The sequence below is a fragment of the Asparagus officinalis genome, chromosome 4, assembly GCF_001876935.1.
Source record: "Asparagus officinalis chromosome 4, Aspof.V1, whole genome shotgun sequence".
In the NCBI taxonomy this organism is placed as follows: Eukaryota; Viridiplantae; Streptophyta; class Magnoliopsida; order Asparagales; family Asparagaceae; genus Asparagus; species Asparagus officinalis.
Window position 1 is genome coordinate 4418907 of NC_033797.1, and position 15927 is coordinate 4434833.

Below are 15927 nucleotides of genomic sequence, written 5' to 3' on the forward strand. Positions count from 1 at the left end.
AGGTGAAGCGACGGAGGAAAGCGGGGGGAAAAAGCGCGCGCTCCCTCCATTACTGTATTGCTTCATCAGACGGTACTATAAATCGGTTAGTTCTAGCTCTCACTCTCTCATTAATGAAATTAGGGTATGTTCTTCAACTGTCAACCACGCCTATGCGGCTGAAATCACCTCAATTACTCCTCACCTCCTCATAACTGTCCTCTAACTGTCCTCATAACTCTCAACCACCCAATGGCCGCCGATGACTTGATTTGCATGGTGTCTTTAGGCGAGAATGCCATATTTATGAAGCTAATGTCGACAACAAGCTTTTATGAACTGAAATATGGTGTGGCTGAAAGATTGAAAGTACCTGAAGAATCTTTTTCCCTGATATATAAATCTGAGAGGCACCCCAACCTGATTTTTTTGGTTGAGAACGAAGCTGACCTGAAGTGCATGTTGGAGCACAATCGAAATATTGGTTGTACGGAGATTCATATGCAGGCTGCTGTTAATGTAGAGTGTTCCACGTTAGGGAAGAATCAGAAAGATATTAGGGAAATGTAAGTAATTAGTAAACACTTTATAACATTGTGCTTAGTGTGATGTAAACACCGTTATCTTTTGGTCAACTTTCAATGACCCCTCTGGGCTTTAAATCCCCTGAATGTAACCGTATAACCGTCGTCATAAATTTGAACCCCCAACGGGTTCCAAAGAGTTGATGAGCATGGTGCCGTCAGGCGATAATGCTATATTCTGCATGATTTTAAGTGCACGTTGGAACGCAAGTAAATAACTAGAATTGTTCTGATTAAAATGCAAGATGTTGATGCCAAGTAGTGTCCTACTCCTGAGGAAAAAACAGAAAGTTATTACTGATTTGTAAGTAATAGAATGAACTCTGCTTGAAACTGGTATATGTGGGATGTTGAAATTGTGATTTCAGGTTTCGATGCTACTTTGGGGAAAAATAATTGTCAACGCTGATGGGTATATTTTAACCCTTCAGCTTACAGGTTAATTATCTAAGATATATGTTAACTATTATATGAACATGTTAACTCTCATTGGAACATGTTATACTTTTCTTGAACATGTTAACTTTCGTATTTATGTGTTAACTATGTCCATTGTCTGTTAAATTCCACTGCTCTATGTTAAGTTTTAATCAAAATGGTTAAATTTACACCCAGTTAGTTAACTTTTGGTGTGCTGTGTTAACCATGCATATTGTTAACTTTCATCATAGTGCTGGTAACTTAAGTTATAAGAAGATTATTTGACATAGTGTGCAGGATATCTCACTGTTTGATTAAATTGTGCAACAGGGATGCCTATTTGAATTCAGATTATAGTTGTCCTACTCGACATAATGCATCCAATTCAGAGAGAATCCAAACTGATTTTCCATCTGGTAAGATTGTAATGAGGGCTGATGATATTCTCAATAACACTTCGAGCATTCCTCAATGGTGGCACACAGCATTAACTGAAAAGGGGCAACAATTTGAAACCGTAACTGAATTGAGACTAGCTTTGCAATACTATTCCATCGCCAAAAAATTTGAATATGAATTTGTAAAGAATGAACCCAAACGTATCCGCGTTTGTTGTCGATATAAGGAGACGTATGGATGCCCTTGGATGCTCTATGCAGCTCCTGTTAAAAATGATAAAAGAATGGAAATCAAAAGGTTTGTGAATGAACACAGTTGCGGACAACATTCTAGCTTGTCAGGGCAATCACGGGCATCTCGCAAGTTCATAGCAGCCCAATTGCGACCGGTATTAAAGGCACGACCTGAAATCCGCCCAATTGATGTGCAAAAGGACTTCCTCACTCGTTTTGGATTGAGACTTGAATACAGTAAGATATGGTGGGCCAAAGAAAGAGCGCAGCAAGATATGTATGGTGATAGCTATGAGGCTTATGATCAATTAAGATGGTAAATATTACAGTTAATTTATAACTTGTGTGCAAATGTTTATCGTAGCCGCTTTAATGTTAATATGTTACCCTTATGTTCCAATGTATTATATTTATTTACATGTCCAGAAGCGGCATTGTTGTACAGGTATGAGCAAATGTTGAAGCAAACGAATCCAGGAAGCTACATTTGCATTGACCAGAATGAAGGAAGGTTCAGAAGACTGTTTATATGTTATGCTGCTTGCATCCAGGGTTTCTTAAATGGCTGTAGACCCCTTTTATTTTTGGATGGGACCTTTTTGAAAGACAGATATAAAGGCATGCTTCTAAGCACCATAGCCTATGACGGAGACCGAGGGATATTTCCACTTGCGTATTGTATATGTGATCAAGAAAATATTGATAATTGGAGATGGTTCCTACAAGGCCTGTGGTCCATACTGTATGAAAGGTTGGACCCGTACAATCCCCCCACCAATTGGTAATTATTTCTGATGCCGACAAGGGGATTCGAGAAGCCGTGAGAGAATATTTCCCTGAAGCAATTCACTCACGCTGCGTTCTGCATCTAGTTGAAAATTTTAGATCAAAGCTCAAGGATTTGGGAATGAAGGCAAAGGACACACAGGTTTTGGGGAATTTGCTCCAAACTGCTTGCTATAAATACACTATAGCGGAATGGAACGACTACATGAAGGAAATTTATGAGATGGCTCCAGCCGCATATGAGATTGCAATTAATTACTCGCCAGAGCATTGGGCAAATGCCTTCTTCCCTGGCATTAGGTATGCATTCAATCATTATGACGTTTTGCGGTTGATGTTAACTGTTATGCATATATGTGAAGTATCCTTTTTATAGGTTAACCTTCGCTGATATATGTTAACTTTAACCAATATATGTTAACTATGATGTTTTTATGTTAGCCTTTAGCAGTATAGGTTAAGTTTTATGGTCACTTGTTAAGAAGATAACATATTATATGCCCATCATACTTCCTATATGTTGTCCTTTGCAGATATGGCCATGTAACCTCTAATGTCGCAGAATCCTTTAACAGCTGGATACGTGAAGCCCGTTTGTTACGTATCCTACAAATGGTGGAGCATATCCGAAAACAACTTATGACTCGCACTAGCTATCAACAATTGAGAATTGTTTACATGCATTTCTTCCAACCCCTCAATTAAAATCAATTGATTGGGAACTTACTTCTTCTTTGAGATGGACACATCCTCCCGCGAGCGTCTCCTCTTGCGCTCTCGATTTTCCTGAGTTTTCATGCTCAATAGGGTTTCCATCGCCTCGTTACTCTCCTCATCATCAGAGGATGGCGGAACAGAATCGCTGGCGTGAGATATCAAGGCGGAGGTGGAGGGGGATAAGTTTCGTAGTTCCTCCTGCGCAAGTCGTGCCGACCGACGCTGGGGACGAACGTCCGCTTCCGTTTGAATCTGGTCTACTTCACCCTTGCGTCGTTTAGGATTATTAGCCATTTCTCTTATAATTTTCTTCGCCATTTTCCTTGTGGATTTCTTCGGCATTTTCTCTTATAATTCTCGTCTAGGGTTTTCAAATTGGGTTCGCAAGGTGAAGGAGGTTCGAGTTTTGGGGATATTTGTGGGTCTGCAGAGAAAAGAGCGAGAGCGAGAGAACGAGAGAAAGAGGGAGGGCGGATTTGGGGACGAACAGTTACAAGGGTAAATTCGTCTTTACAAAGGAACTGTGCTCTCAAAGTTGTCTGGGAAATGACAAAGGGGCTGAAACTTTAATGAGTTGGGTATTTGGGGCTTGATCACACCAAAAAAAATACAGTGGGCTGGGCCACAACCGGTTCTTTTTTTGGGGGCCTTAAAACAATTTTCCCAAAAAATTAAGTAATATCTACCAAATTCTCTATGTTTGTTTTCAAAACTACTAATTTAATTAGGGTAATCCGGGAGTGGAGATAAATAATGGGGATTAAAGAAGTTGGGCCCTCTCCAATTACACCATCTAATTGGAGAGGAACGGAATCGCGGGGAATCGGATGTTCCGCTTTTGCTTCTATTAAGGAAAGCAGTTGGTCCAAACACCAACATTGCTAATAAGTACCTTTAATAGAGCTCATTTAACGAATTAGGTCAAGATGCATATGTCGTTCAGACAACCAACATAAATCTAGAACACGTGATCTCCCATCCAAGCAAGCAAGCAAAAGCTTTAGCGGTAATCCGGTTCCATCACCCAAAGAACAAGAAAAACAATGAAGAGATCAAAAATCAAAAAAAAAAAAAAAAAAAAAATCAAAAAAATAAAAAAAAAAAAAAAAAAAAAAAAAAAAAAAAAAATCAGAAAAAAGTGAAAAATGAAAAGCTTTCACCATGTTTAGACCAAGCAAGAACGAATCAAATCTGGTTTTAATCCGCGACGATAGGTTCACCGCAAACTATTTGAGACAGCGTACACTCGCGCGGTTTTCACAGAGTCCCACAACGAATAGGCATAATTATAAACCTCAACTACTTGAGGGCTAGGTACGTGGGCACGCACCCCTATAAAGACCATGAGCCATTATATACCTTTCGCAACTACTTGTATTAAGACGCAGGGCTGGCTTTGCAGAGGCGACCAACAGAAAAACAACACATTGATTGTCGATGATCAGAAGATTATCTACACTGTAGCTATACAAGCGTCCGTACTGTATTTGGAACACGTACTCTGATTTTTTTTTTTTTTAAATTATTATCAATGGGAGGAGTTCGTCTTTCAAAGTATTTAATTTAATGTCCGACAACAACAGTAATGAAAATTGACATTATCTCCCAAAAAAGGATATTTGATATCTATGGATCACGACGCTACTAGATTTGAGTAGTTGCACTCTTTTAGCAAGTAGACTAATAATAAAGAAAACCTGGAAGGCATTTTTATTTTCTCATGTTCTATCACCGTGAATTTATCTACAATACTTAAAGAAGAGAGCACAAACGTGCAATATTGGGTAAATAGGAGGACACCAAAATATATATCAAATGGTTATGAAAAAGATTATGCATAATAAAATTAGAGACACTATTCTCTCTCAAAATAAATAAATAAACAAATAAATAGAGATAGTATTAAAAGCGTATACTAACTGATCTCATTAGACTTGCCCTACAGAACTCAACCCAACGTACAGCAGAGTAGTCCCCGGTATTGATGTACATACATCAGCTAACATTGCCAGCTACAGAATGTATACATAAATACTTAAAAATCAGTATTTATTTAATAGGATAATGTTGTCATTGTCAGACGCAGATACTGGGGCAAAGCCTCTGCATGAAACATATATGACCTGTTACCTGTACTGGAAAAGCCAAATATCTTCAAGTTCTCGAGTTGTACGTGTTGAACCCAGAAACCCACAAAAAGTTAGTGACGCTAACTTATTGAAATTTCCCAGTAAATGAAGACATTTGCATTTTCCTTAAGAACTCACACATGCTCTCAGAAGTAATATCTGATATGACATTACTTCATAGTCACAGAGGTTCTGAGGTCAAAATCTCCTTACTATCAAATGTGAACTACATTTGTTAATCTTTGTTCTCTATGGAAGGAGGCTGAAATTAATGTTTATTACACTTGTCGGCTAAAAGAGACTTAAGATCATGGGTAAAGTGGTTTGTGACACTAAACCTACAGAACATGTTAATTAGCAGCTTTAAAATATTAAGCAGAGAAACCTAGATCATCAATTAACATAAACTTATAAGCACACAAGAGCCTTTGATTCTTGTGTTTAAAGTTAACCATGCATAAAAAAAATAGAAAATCATTGTGTATTCATAACAGGAACTATAATACATCATAACAGTGAAGGGTCTATCTATTATAACACCCTAACTCAGACAGCAGTGGTAGGAAAAAAGGTTAAGCAAATTAATCCACTCCCACATTCACTAGAAAGGTTACGATAATTTAACACAAGTGCACAATACACATTCAACTGTACATGTATAAGTACGTACGTACACACATACATATTTACATGCATATGCATATATATATTTAGGATAACAGTTTCAATGTAGACAAGCCACCCATTAGAAGAAAATCCTCTAGACAACGGGAATATACCTAGTCCGTATAATCTGGTAAATAATGTCCTTGTATCCACCCGAGGGATCCTGAAGAAGACAATTTGGGTTTAGCCATTATATCAACAGAGAAATAAAGAGCAAACAGCTCATAAATATACTTGCTTAAGTTGTGGATCTAAATGAACTATGGTAAACCATACTGGATCCTCATTCTCTCCAAAGATTTATCAAGTTAGCGGTCCCTCTACTTCCTCACGTCATGTTTACGTCCATGTGAGTGTTAGCTGGTCATGATTATTGCACCTGATGAACTACCCAAACCCACCAATCTTCTATAAAACCCAGCATCAGGTTTCATGAGTTTTAAACAAAAATATTCAGAAGATCTTATGGCTTCCAAACCAGGTCCCCTTACTGAATGGCCATGGCAGAGGCTGGGTAACTTCAAGGTAATCACGTTGTAAAACATCTAGTAAGAGTTATAATATGAATACATTTATGCTTTGCAGAGATGTAAGGGGCCATTCTAGGATGTTCCAATATCTTCTTGTCATTTCCCCCACACTCTCTCTTTTTTTTTTAACAAATAAATAATTGTTCCTACGGAACCTTCTGCCGGGATTGACCGTTGATAGTAGGAATAGGTTCTTGCTTTCTGGCTCTATAGTAACATACATGAGGACTGTTTTACATTCTTTAAACATATTAATAAGGTAGAGAATTCATGTTCTGTATTCTTTAATGAAGAAAATTCCTCTTAAGCATACTGCTCTAAAACTGACTGATCAAGAATCAACTCTGCACCATAGTTTGAATTTAAGAAGTTTGATTTCACCACAAAACACTATATTTCCGATATAAGAAATAAATCATAATTAATTATATTCTACTTTCTAATACCTTTGTTGGTGGTATAGTATGTGGTAATAGCACCATGGGTGATACATGGCCTCCTGACAGTGTTGAAGGCAGCAAGAGAAGGGAAAGAAGTATGGAAGGAGGTGGACATTGGTTACTTGTTGATATTTCCCTCACTGCTTCTAAGAGTGGTACACAACCAGATATGGATCAGCCTATCAAGGTTTCAGACTGCACGCAGTCCTCACCGTATCCTCGATCGGAGCATCGAGTTTGAACAGGTCGACCGTGAGCGAAACTGGTCAGATCCCAACCCTCTTCCATTTAACAATTTCTTTTACATACATAAGTGTCAAAAGGTATAAAATTATGACCCTTAAGTCTCGTCACAACTTTGAAGTTTTTGGTGTGGTGGAACTGGAAGGGACCTTTGACATGGTATAGACCAACCCAGGTCCAAATTCCACTAGACATGAATTTAAAGCGATAAAAACAACGATATCACTGTGTAAGTCTAGGTTTCAGGCTTTCAGGCCATAAAAAGTGAGTTGTCTATGGGGGTATGTTATGATATAAAATTATGACCATCAATTCTCATCAAAACTTCAATATTTTGGTGTGGTGGAAGGGATATTTGACAATAATTCCGAGAAAAATTTCCTATATATTTTTTGAGTAAAAGGTGAGAAAATCTCTCACAGATCCATTAGAGACATAATAATGAAATCCATTAGATACATATAATGAAACCTTATACACTGTAAGAGTTACTGATGAAATGATAAGTGACACAGCACCACACCAAGTAAGAGTATCCAATGATGCAAGACAGATCCTCATCATCTAATACTCAGAAAATCACAGGACACAAATATGGAAAAGTTCTAATGAGCTTTTCTGGCTAAATCTGAACTCTACTCCTAATGGCTCATATAATCTCTATTTGAAGTTTAGAACCTGATATTTTGCAGAAAGCTTCAAAGTGTGCAATGTGGTAGATCCAAACAAACTCATTCAACCTGACAGTTAAATTGCCAGACTTATAAGTTGAATCTAGCTGCTCAAACAAGTTGTGGTTGCTTTTAATGCAGCTAAAAGTGGGCTGACATTACATATAACATTCATTACTAAGATTTTAGTTATAAATTTTCATAGATGATCATGAAGTTGAAGACAGGTTATCATCAAGATTTTAATATTTTCCTTACTCGTCCAATATCAGCTACAAACAAAAAGTACTACTTATGGAAAAGATGTCAAGGCATAAAATTGATTTATGCACTATAAAGGAACCAATAAATAGATAATTAAGTAATGCCCTTAGGTTCTGTTGGATCTAATAAATATTTCTTGATTTTTTATGAAAATAACAAAGACAGGGATGACCAGATGGTTCTGTTGGATCTAATAAATATTTCTTGATTTTTTATGAAAATAACAAAGACAGGGATGACCAGATCCTGCTCAATGGTTTGTTATAAATATTTCTTGATTTTTTATGAAAATAACAAAGACAGGGATGACCAGATCCTGCTCAATGGTTTGTTATTATATATCGGAGGACCGTTCATTCCAAGCGCCCGAAACCTACCTTTTTGGAGGTCTGATGGAGCAGTAATGATGGCTTTGCTTCATATGGGTCCAGTCGAGTGCCTCTACTACTGGTTCCACAGAGCACTGCACCATCATTTCCTCTACTCTCGATATCACTCTCATCATCATGCCTCCATAGTCACCGAGCCTATAACATGTAAGCTTTTTTATTGATTGTATGGCACTTATGCATACAATACTGTGTCCTACACATGCTCCGGCCAGGTAGAAAATATTGGTACTCAAATTGAATAATAAAAGTGCTTTATGCTTCCATTATCTTCATGATCCTAACCACTGGGCCTGATATGTATGGATAAGTAATACACAAATTCTTTAAGGCTTCTATATTCCTCATATTACCTTAAATCATGTTTAGATCTAGTAAAACAACAAAGCATTCTCGCTTGTGCATTGGCTCTTGCATTTTTTGATATTTCTATCAACGTAGACAACATCAAGAGCATATGATACAAACAGATTTAGAGTACCTCCTTTGAGTAGTTATCCATCAGAATCATATACTCATCTTTGTTAATGACCTTCTTCAGCCTACATATCTTCCTTCATCAAGTGATTTATTTCCTCTATCTTAAATTATTCACATCTAAGCCATAGTTACCCACTTACCCATATTTTTGGATCAATGACATATAAACTACATGGTCAAAAACATTGACAAATATGGAACTTGGTGACAGGGAACTGACAGTTCATTAACTTGCTCAAGTCTAGATAAGGGAAAAGCACAGGCCAAGTGGAAAGCTACAATGAAGAAGAGACCAAAATGAGCCTTACAAACATTTTGAGCATTTTTGCACGAGTCTTTAACATTTGAGGTGGTCGACATAACTTAAATGGTTACTAACCCAACTAGTAATCTCAAATCAACCAAATTTTGTATCTTAAATTTTAAAAGTAGATGAAGGTAACTCAGAAACACAGTAATAAGACAAGTGCAGACTGGGACCTGGTTCAGTGACAAAAGGACTGGGTTAGGTTACAGGAGGTTTAGGATTCAATTTGGGCCTGAAGCTTAGTCTCACAAAAAGGTGGGAGCAAAGAAAAAAAATAAGATAATATCTTAGTTGCTGTCTTGGTGTTAAACCAGTTGAATATAAGTAACATCAAAGCCATATTCAATTAAGTTTATTTTTTTATATTATTGTTCGGGTAAATAAATCAGATGTGTAACAATCATAATAACTTCCTAATACTTTCACTCAAATTATTATTCAATGTGAAGCCGGACTCATGTCAGGAAGGATGAGGGCCAATGACCCAAGAACACACATAAAGTTAAATTTATATTCTTGGGTTTGGATCCTCAGAATCATAAGCATCATCTAATTGGATAGGACATGATCCTAGAAATACATATGGTTCCTTACTGGATCTAAATATGGATCTTCAAGGATCCATACGAGATAACCAGATATATGATTTTTGTCTACTTACAGCTAAATTATCTCTTATCTTTCTCAAATATTTGTATAACACAATGTAATCATATGACCTAATAAATTATTGGGTTTAGATTCCCAAAGGGGTCCTATATTCTAAAAGCATTTGGATTTCGAAATGGACCCATTGAAATTATAATGGATTCACGACTGGATTTGTAGGACCACACTTATTGTCGCCCCTTAGTTGCAATGTCAGTTTCAGAACTTATTTAGCTTTTTTTAATTATTTTAGGCTTGAATAAAGGACATGTAAACTAAAAAGTAGAAGCTAAGATATGGCTTGAAAGAAATAAGAAACAAATCGTAGCCAGTGAGAACTTGTGAGGATCTGTTCAGTTGTAGCTGAGAACCAAGTAACAACATACTAACGAATATTCGTCTGGCTGCCCAAACCTTGAGAAGTCTGAACAAGACAAAAAAAAAGTGTGTAAGAATGGAATGTAAATTTATCCTCACATTGCTAATATTTTGTAGACACCATATGGTCTCTTTTATTCATATGGATATACCATATATGAAAGATACTTTCGTGAGAGATGTGCTAATTTCCATTTTTAACAAACCAACTATCTTTTAGTGATTATCACTTGAAGAATAAAGAAGGACTTGAATAATTCATTTCTCTCATTTTCATGGTTTACATGAAGGGCTATATATAGAAGTATGTCAGCCCACTAAGATAGGAACTAACAACTAATTCAGTAACAAACTAAACAAACAGTAACAAACTAAACAAACTACAAATATCTAATATGTTCCTTGATTTTCTTCTAACAAACATAATCTTCTTTTCAACACTCCCCCTCAAGCTAGTTGGAAGATGTCTTCCATGGCCAGCTTGCTTGTCAGCTTGTCGAACAGCTTTTTTGGTAGTCCTTTTGTTAGAATGTCTGCAACTTGCTCATCTGTTGGAACATAGATCATACATATCTGTCCTCCTTCGATTTTTTCCTTGATGAAATGCTTATCCACTTCGACATGCTTTGTCCGATCATGAAGAACTGGATTGTGAGCTATTGAGATCGCTGCCTTGTTATCACAGTAGGTTTTTATCAGAGATTGACTTCCTATCTTTAGTTCATCGAGAATCCTTTTTATCCATAGCACCTCACATATTCCATGAGCAACAGATCTGAACTCAGCTTCCACGCTACTTCTTGCCACCACACTCATCTTCTTACTGCGCCATGTAACCAGATTTTCTCCAACAAACGTGCAATATCCCGATGTCGAACATCTATCAGTCAAGCTCCCGGCCCAATCAGCATCCGTATATACTTCAATCTGCAGATGATTTCGTTTCTCAAACATTAGTCCTCTTCCCGGTGTTCCTTTTAGGTACTTTAGTATCCGGTAAGCAGTAAAGTGTTCGGGTCCTGGTGAGTGCATAAATTGACTTACTACACTCATTGCGAAGGCTATGTCGGGACGTGTATGTGATAGGTAAATTAACCTTCCTACCAGCCGTTGAAATTGTTCTCTGTTTTTTACTTCTTCAGGTTTCGCTGGCTGAAGCTTCACATTATGTTTGATTGGTGTTTCGGCAGCCTTACAACCGAGTAGTCCTATTTCTGACAACAAGTCCATCACATATTTTCGCTGAGATACAAAAATTCCCTTCTTGGATCGAGCAAACTCCATTCCGAGGAAGAACTTTAGAGGTCCTAAGTTCTTGATCTCAAATTCCTTAGCAAGAGCTCTTTTGAATCTTTCCTGCTCAACATGATCATCACCAGTTAGTATAATATCATCTATGTAAACAATTAAGATTGACATCTTTCCTTCCTTTGAGTGATTGTAGAACAATGTATGGTCTGATTGACTCTGAGTGTACCCGTAACCTTTGACAGTTTTTCCAAATCATTCAAATCATGCTCGTGGCGATTGTTTTAGATCGTAAAGTGACTTCCGAAGCCTACAGACTTTCTTGCACCCTAGTTGTTCTTCAAATCCCGGGGGTAGACTCATAAACACCTCCTCTTCTAAGTCTCCGTTTAGAAATACATTTTTCACATCTAATTGGTGTAGAGGCCAATCAAAGTTTGCAGCTAGGGATAGTAGAATACGAATGGAATTGATTTTTGCAACCGGTGCGAAGGTCTCTTGGTAGTCAATCCCTTGAGTTTGTGTGTATCCTTTGGCCACTAAGCGTGCTTTATACCTTTCAACACTCCCATCAGCTCTACACTTCACAGTGAATACCCACTTGCAGCCTACGGTTTTTTTCTCCCTTGGTAAATCTACTAAATCCCAAGTCTCATTCTTCCTTAGAGCATTCATCTCTTCTATAACTGCTGATTTCCAATCCGGATTGGTTAGTGCTTCTTGGGTAGTGGTTGGAATGAATATGTTGGAGATCTTTGTGGTATATGCTTTGTGATTTTTTGACAATCTATGGTATGACACGTACTTAGCAATAGGATGATTGGTACAGCTACGGACACCTTTCCTAAGAGCTATGGGTACTTCAAGATCTGGTATAGATGGAGTAATTTCTGGTGGTAAAGATGAATTTAGCTCGGGAGAGAAAGAGTTAGACTTACTTGAGTCATGGAGTGGTCCATCCGACGGAGATGAGGGTCGGCCTGGTGTTGAAGATGTTGGAAGACCACTATTTCTTTGAGTCCCTCTTCTGGTGTACACAAGAAGCTCAGGCTGAGTGTTTTTCTCCTGTATTTCTCCCCCCGAACAAGTATTTTTTAAGCTCGGCTGAAGTGAGTCATCGACCAGGTTTTTGGTGTTTTTTGAACTTGGTTGAATTGGAGGATTCTGGTCATTTCCAAGAGAAAGAGAATGTATATGCAATGGAGGTATAGGTAATGGATCAACTTCCCAAAACTGGGTTTCACTCTCGATCTCCCCCTGAAGGCAGTTTTGGCGGAAGTAAGCTTGATTCTCTACAAATGAGACATCCATGCTCACGAAGAATTTTTTGGACCGAGGGTTATAGCATTTATATCCTTTTATCCTAAAAAAATATATTTTTTAGCTCTAGGATCGAGTTTGGATCGAAGTCTGCTAGGTAGATGAACATATACAATGCAACCAAATATTCACAGAGGAAGGTCCGAAGCTAGTCTATAGTTTGGAAATATTTTTCTTAGACTCTCAAATGGTGTGGTGTATTTTAATACACGAGTTGGCATTCTATTAATCAGATACGAGGCTGTCAAGATTGCGTCTCCCCACAAATATTTTGGTACATGCATGGAAAACATAATGGCTCTAACAACTTCAAGGAGATGGCGATTTTTTTCTTTCTGCTATGCCGTTTTGCTGAGGGGTATCACTACATGTGGAATGATGTTGAATTCCTTTTTCTTGAAGAAAGGTTCCTAACATTTCGTTAAAATATTCTGTTCCATTGTCAGAATGGAGAATTTGTATTTGTGTTTGGAATTGGTTTTCAATCATGTAAATGAAATTCTTGAATATTTTTTCCACTTCAGATTTTTCGCTCATCAGATATACCCAACACAACCTAGTATGATCATCTATGAAGGTTACAAACCACTTTTTTCGGATAAAGTTGACACCCTTGATGGTCCCCAAACGTCACTATGAACAAGATGAAAAGGTTTTGATGCACAATATGATTTAACTTTATATGTAGTATGATGACTTTTTGATAAATGACAACTTTCACATTCAAATGAAGAACAATCGATGTTTTTAAACAATGATGGAAACAAATACTTCAAATAGGGAAAACTCGGGTGTCCTAATCTAAGATGCCAGAGCATTATTTTTTTATGAACAGAAAGAGAACTCATACTAGAACTAAGTCCTTGAGCTTGTTTATTGCCGAATTGGTCATCATCAAAGAAATAGAGGCCATCCACCATCTTAGCACTGCCAATCATCGTTCCCGTAGTCTGGTCTTGAAATTCACAATGAGAATCAAAGAATATGACACGACAGTTAGAATCTCTAGAAAGTTGGCTTACTGATAGGAGATTGCATGAAAAATTTGGAACATGAAGAACAGATTTAAGAGTGATAGTGTTTGAGATTTTTATATCTCATGTTCCTGCTATAGAGAAGAATCTTCCATCGGCTACTCGGACTTTTCTATTGCTGTAACATGGTGAATAAGAGTGGAAAACTTTTGACAGATTTGTCATATGGTCAGAAGCACCTGAATCAATGATCCATGGTGTAGAATTGGAATGACACAAGAGAGCACAAGGATCCCCACCTGTTTGAGCCAATGAACTACTAGGAATACCATATTCAAAATTGGATTTCAGCAGCTTTAGAAGGAGAATCATTTGTTCTTTGTTGAAAGGACCGGTGGTAGAGTTGGCTTCATTTGCGGCTGCTGTTGGATGCTGAAACTTCTCTCCAGGCTTACTACTCTTCCAATTTGCAGGTTTTCCATGGATCTTTCAGCACGTCTCACGAGTATGTCGGGGTTTGTTGCAGAAATCGCATCAAATTCTCGGTTTTTCATCTCCACGTCGCTGATAATTTTGATTTCTGCTCACATTGGCCTCGGCAGTAAGTAGGACAAAATTTTCCATCGGTGCTACAGCTTCCTTCTTTCCCAACATAACATTACGACGACTCTCTTCTCGCCTTACTTCAGCAAATACTTCCTCGAGTGAAGGAAGTGACCCACGCCCAATAATTCTACTTCGCACTTTGTCGAATTCTACCTTCAAACCTACAAGGAATTTAAAGATCCGATCATTCTCCACCATCTTTCGATGGTGTTTGTAGTCGTCTGGCGATTTCCACTCGTAGGTGTTGAACATGTCGAGATCCTGCCAAAGTCTCTTGAGCATGTGGAAATACTTGGTGACAGTGTCGTCTTTCTGCCGGATCTCTCCAAGTTGGAGCTGTAGCTCGTACACCTGCGATTGATTACCTAGATCAGAGTACATCTGATGAATGTTGTCCCAAAGCTCCCACGCAGTCGGGTAGTTCATGTAGTTGGAGGCGATGTCTTCATCCATGGAGTTGACGAGCCACGCCATCACCATTGAATTTTCTGCATCCCAGGTCGCATAAGTCGCCTCTTCAATTGCGGGAGCCTTCTTGTCCCCAGTCATGTAGCCGATCTTGCCTCTTCCTCAAATCGCCATTCGTATGGACATCAACCACCGTAAGAAATTATCGCCATTAAGGCAAATACTGGTGATCTGGAAGGAATGAGATTCATGACCAGAGAGTCAGTTTTCTTGTGAGGGAGGATTTGTGGTTTCTGAAGATGTATTTGACATGGTTATAGGTGAGAGGATAACGAGGGGTTGCTGGAATAAGTCCAAAAAAAAATTCTAATGAGCAGAACAATATTCCTGCTCTGATACCAACTTGAAGAATAAAGAAGGAATTGAATAATTCATTTCTCTCATTTTCATGGTTTACATGAAGGGCTATATATAGAAGTATGTCAGCTCACTAAGATAGGAACTAACAACTAATTCAGTAACAAACTAAACAAACAGTAACAAACTAAACAAACTACAAATATCTACAAATATCTAATCTGTTCCTTGATTTTCTTCTAACAAACGTAATCTTCTTTTCAACATTATCATGTGCATCTTATGCTCTTAGGGAGGTATATACACACACACAGAACTGACAATAACCCAGTTTTGTCTTGATTATGGCAGCTGTGATCCATCCATTTGCAGAACATATTGTGTACTACCTACTCTTCTCCATCCCAATATTAACAGCCACTATCTTCGGAACCTCCTCTATAATAGCAATTGTTGGGTATATTGCCTACATTGACTTCATGAACAACATGGGCCACTGCAACTTCGAGCTGGTCCCAAAGTGGCTCTTTCATGCCTTCCCTCCTCTCAAGTATCTCATGTACACTCCATCGTAAGTACATTACACCATGAATTCTGAAATTTATGGTACTTGATATTTCAGCCACCAATCTTTTGATGCAGGTTTCATTCTCTTCACCACACGCAGTTCCAGACAAATTATTCACTGTTCATGCCATTCTATGACTACATTTATCACACAATGGACAAGACAACTGACAAATTGTATGAA

At 37.9% G+C, this 15927-nt stretch overlaps 1 protein-coding gene across 1 annotated transcript in view; it reads left to right on the forward strand.

Annotated features, from left to right (window-relative positions):
- LOC109836409 (protein ECERIFERUM 1-like) overlaps window positions 6187–15927 on the forward strand; it is a 12931-nt gene continuing 3190 nt past the window's right edge. The window contains 5 exon segments of the mRNA XM_020404302.1: window positions 6187–6438; window positions 6907–7148; window positions 8365–8597; window positions 15528–15747; window positions 15819–15926. Of these exon segments, the coding sequence (XP_020259891.1) occupies window positions 6346–6438; window positions 6907–7148; window positions 8365–8597; window positions 15528–15747; window positions 15819–15926 (896 nt within the window). The 5' untranslated portion in view covers window positions 6187–6345.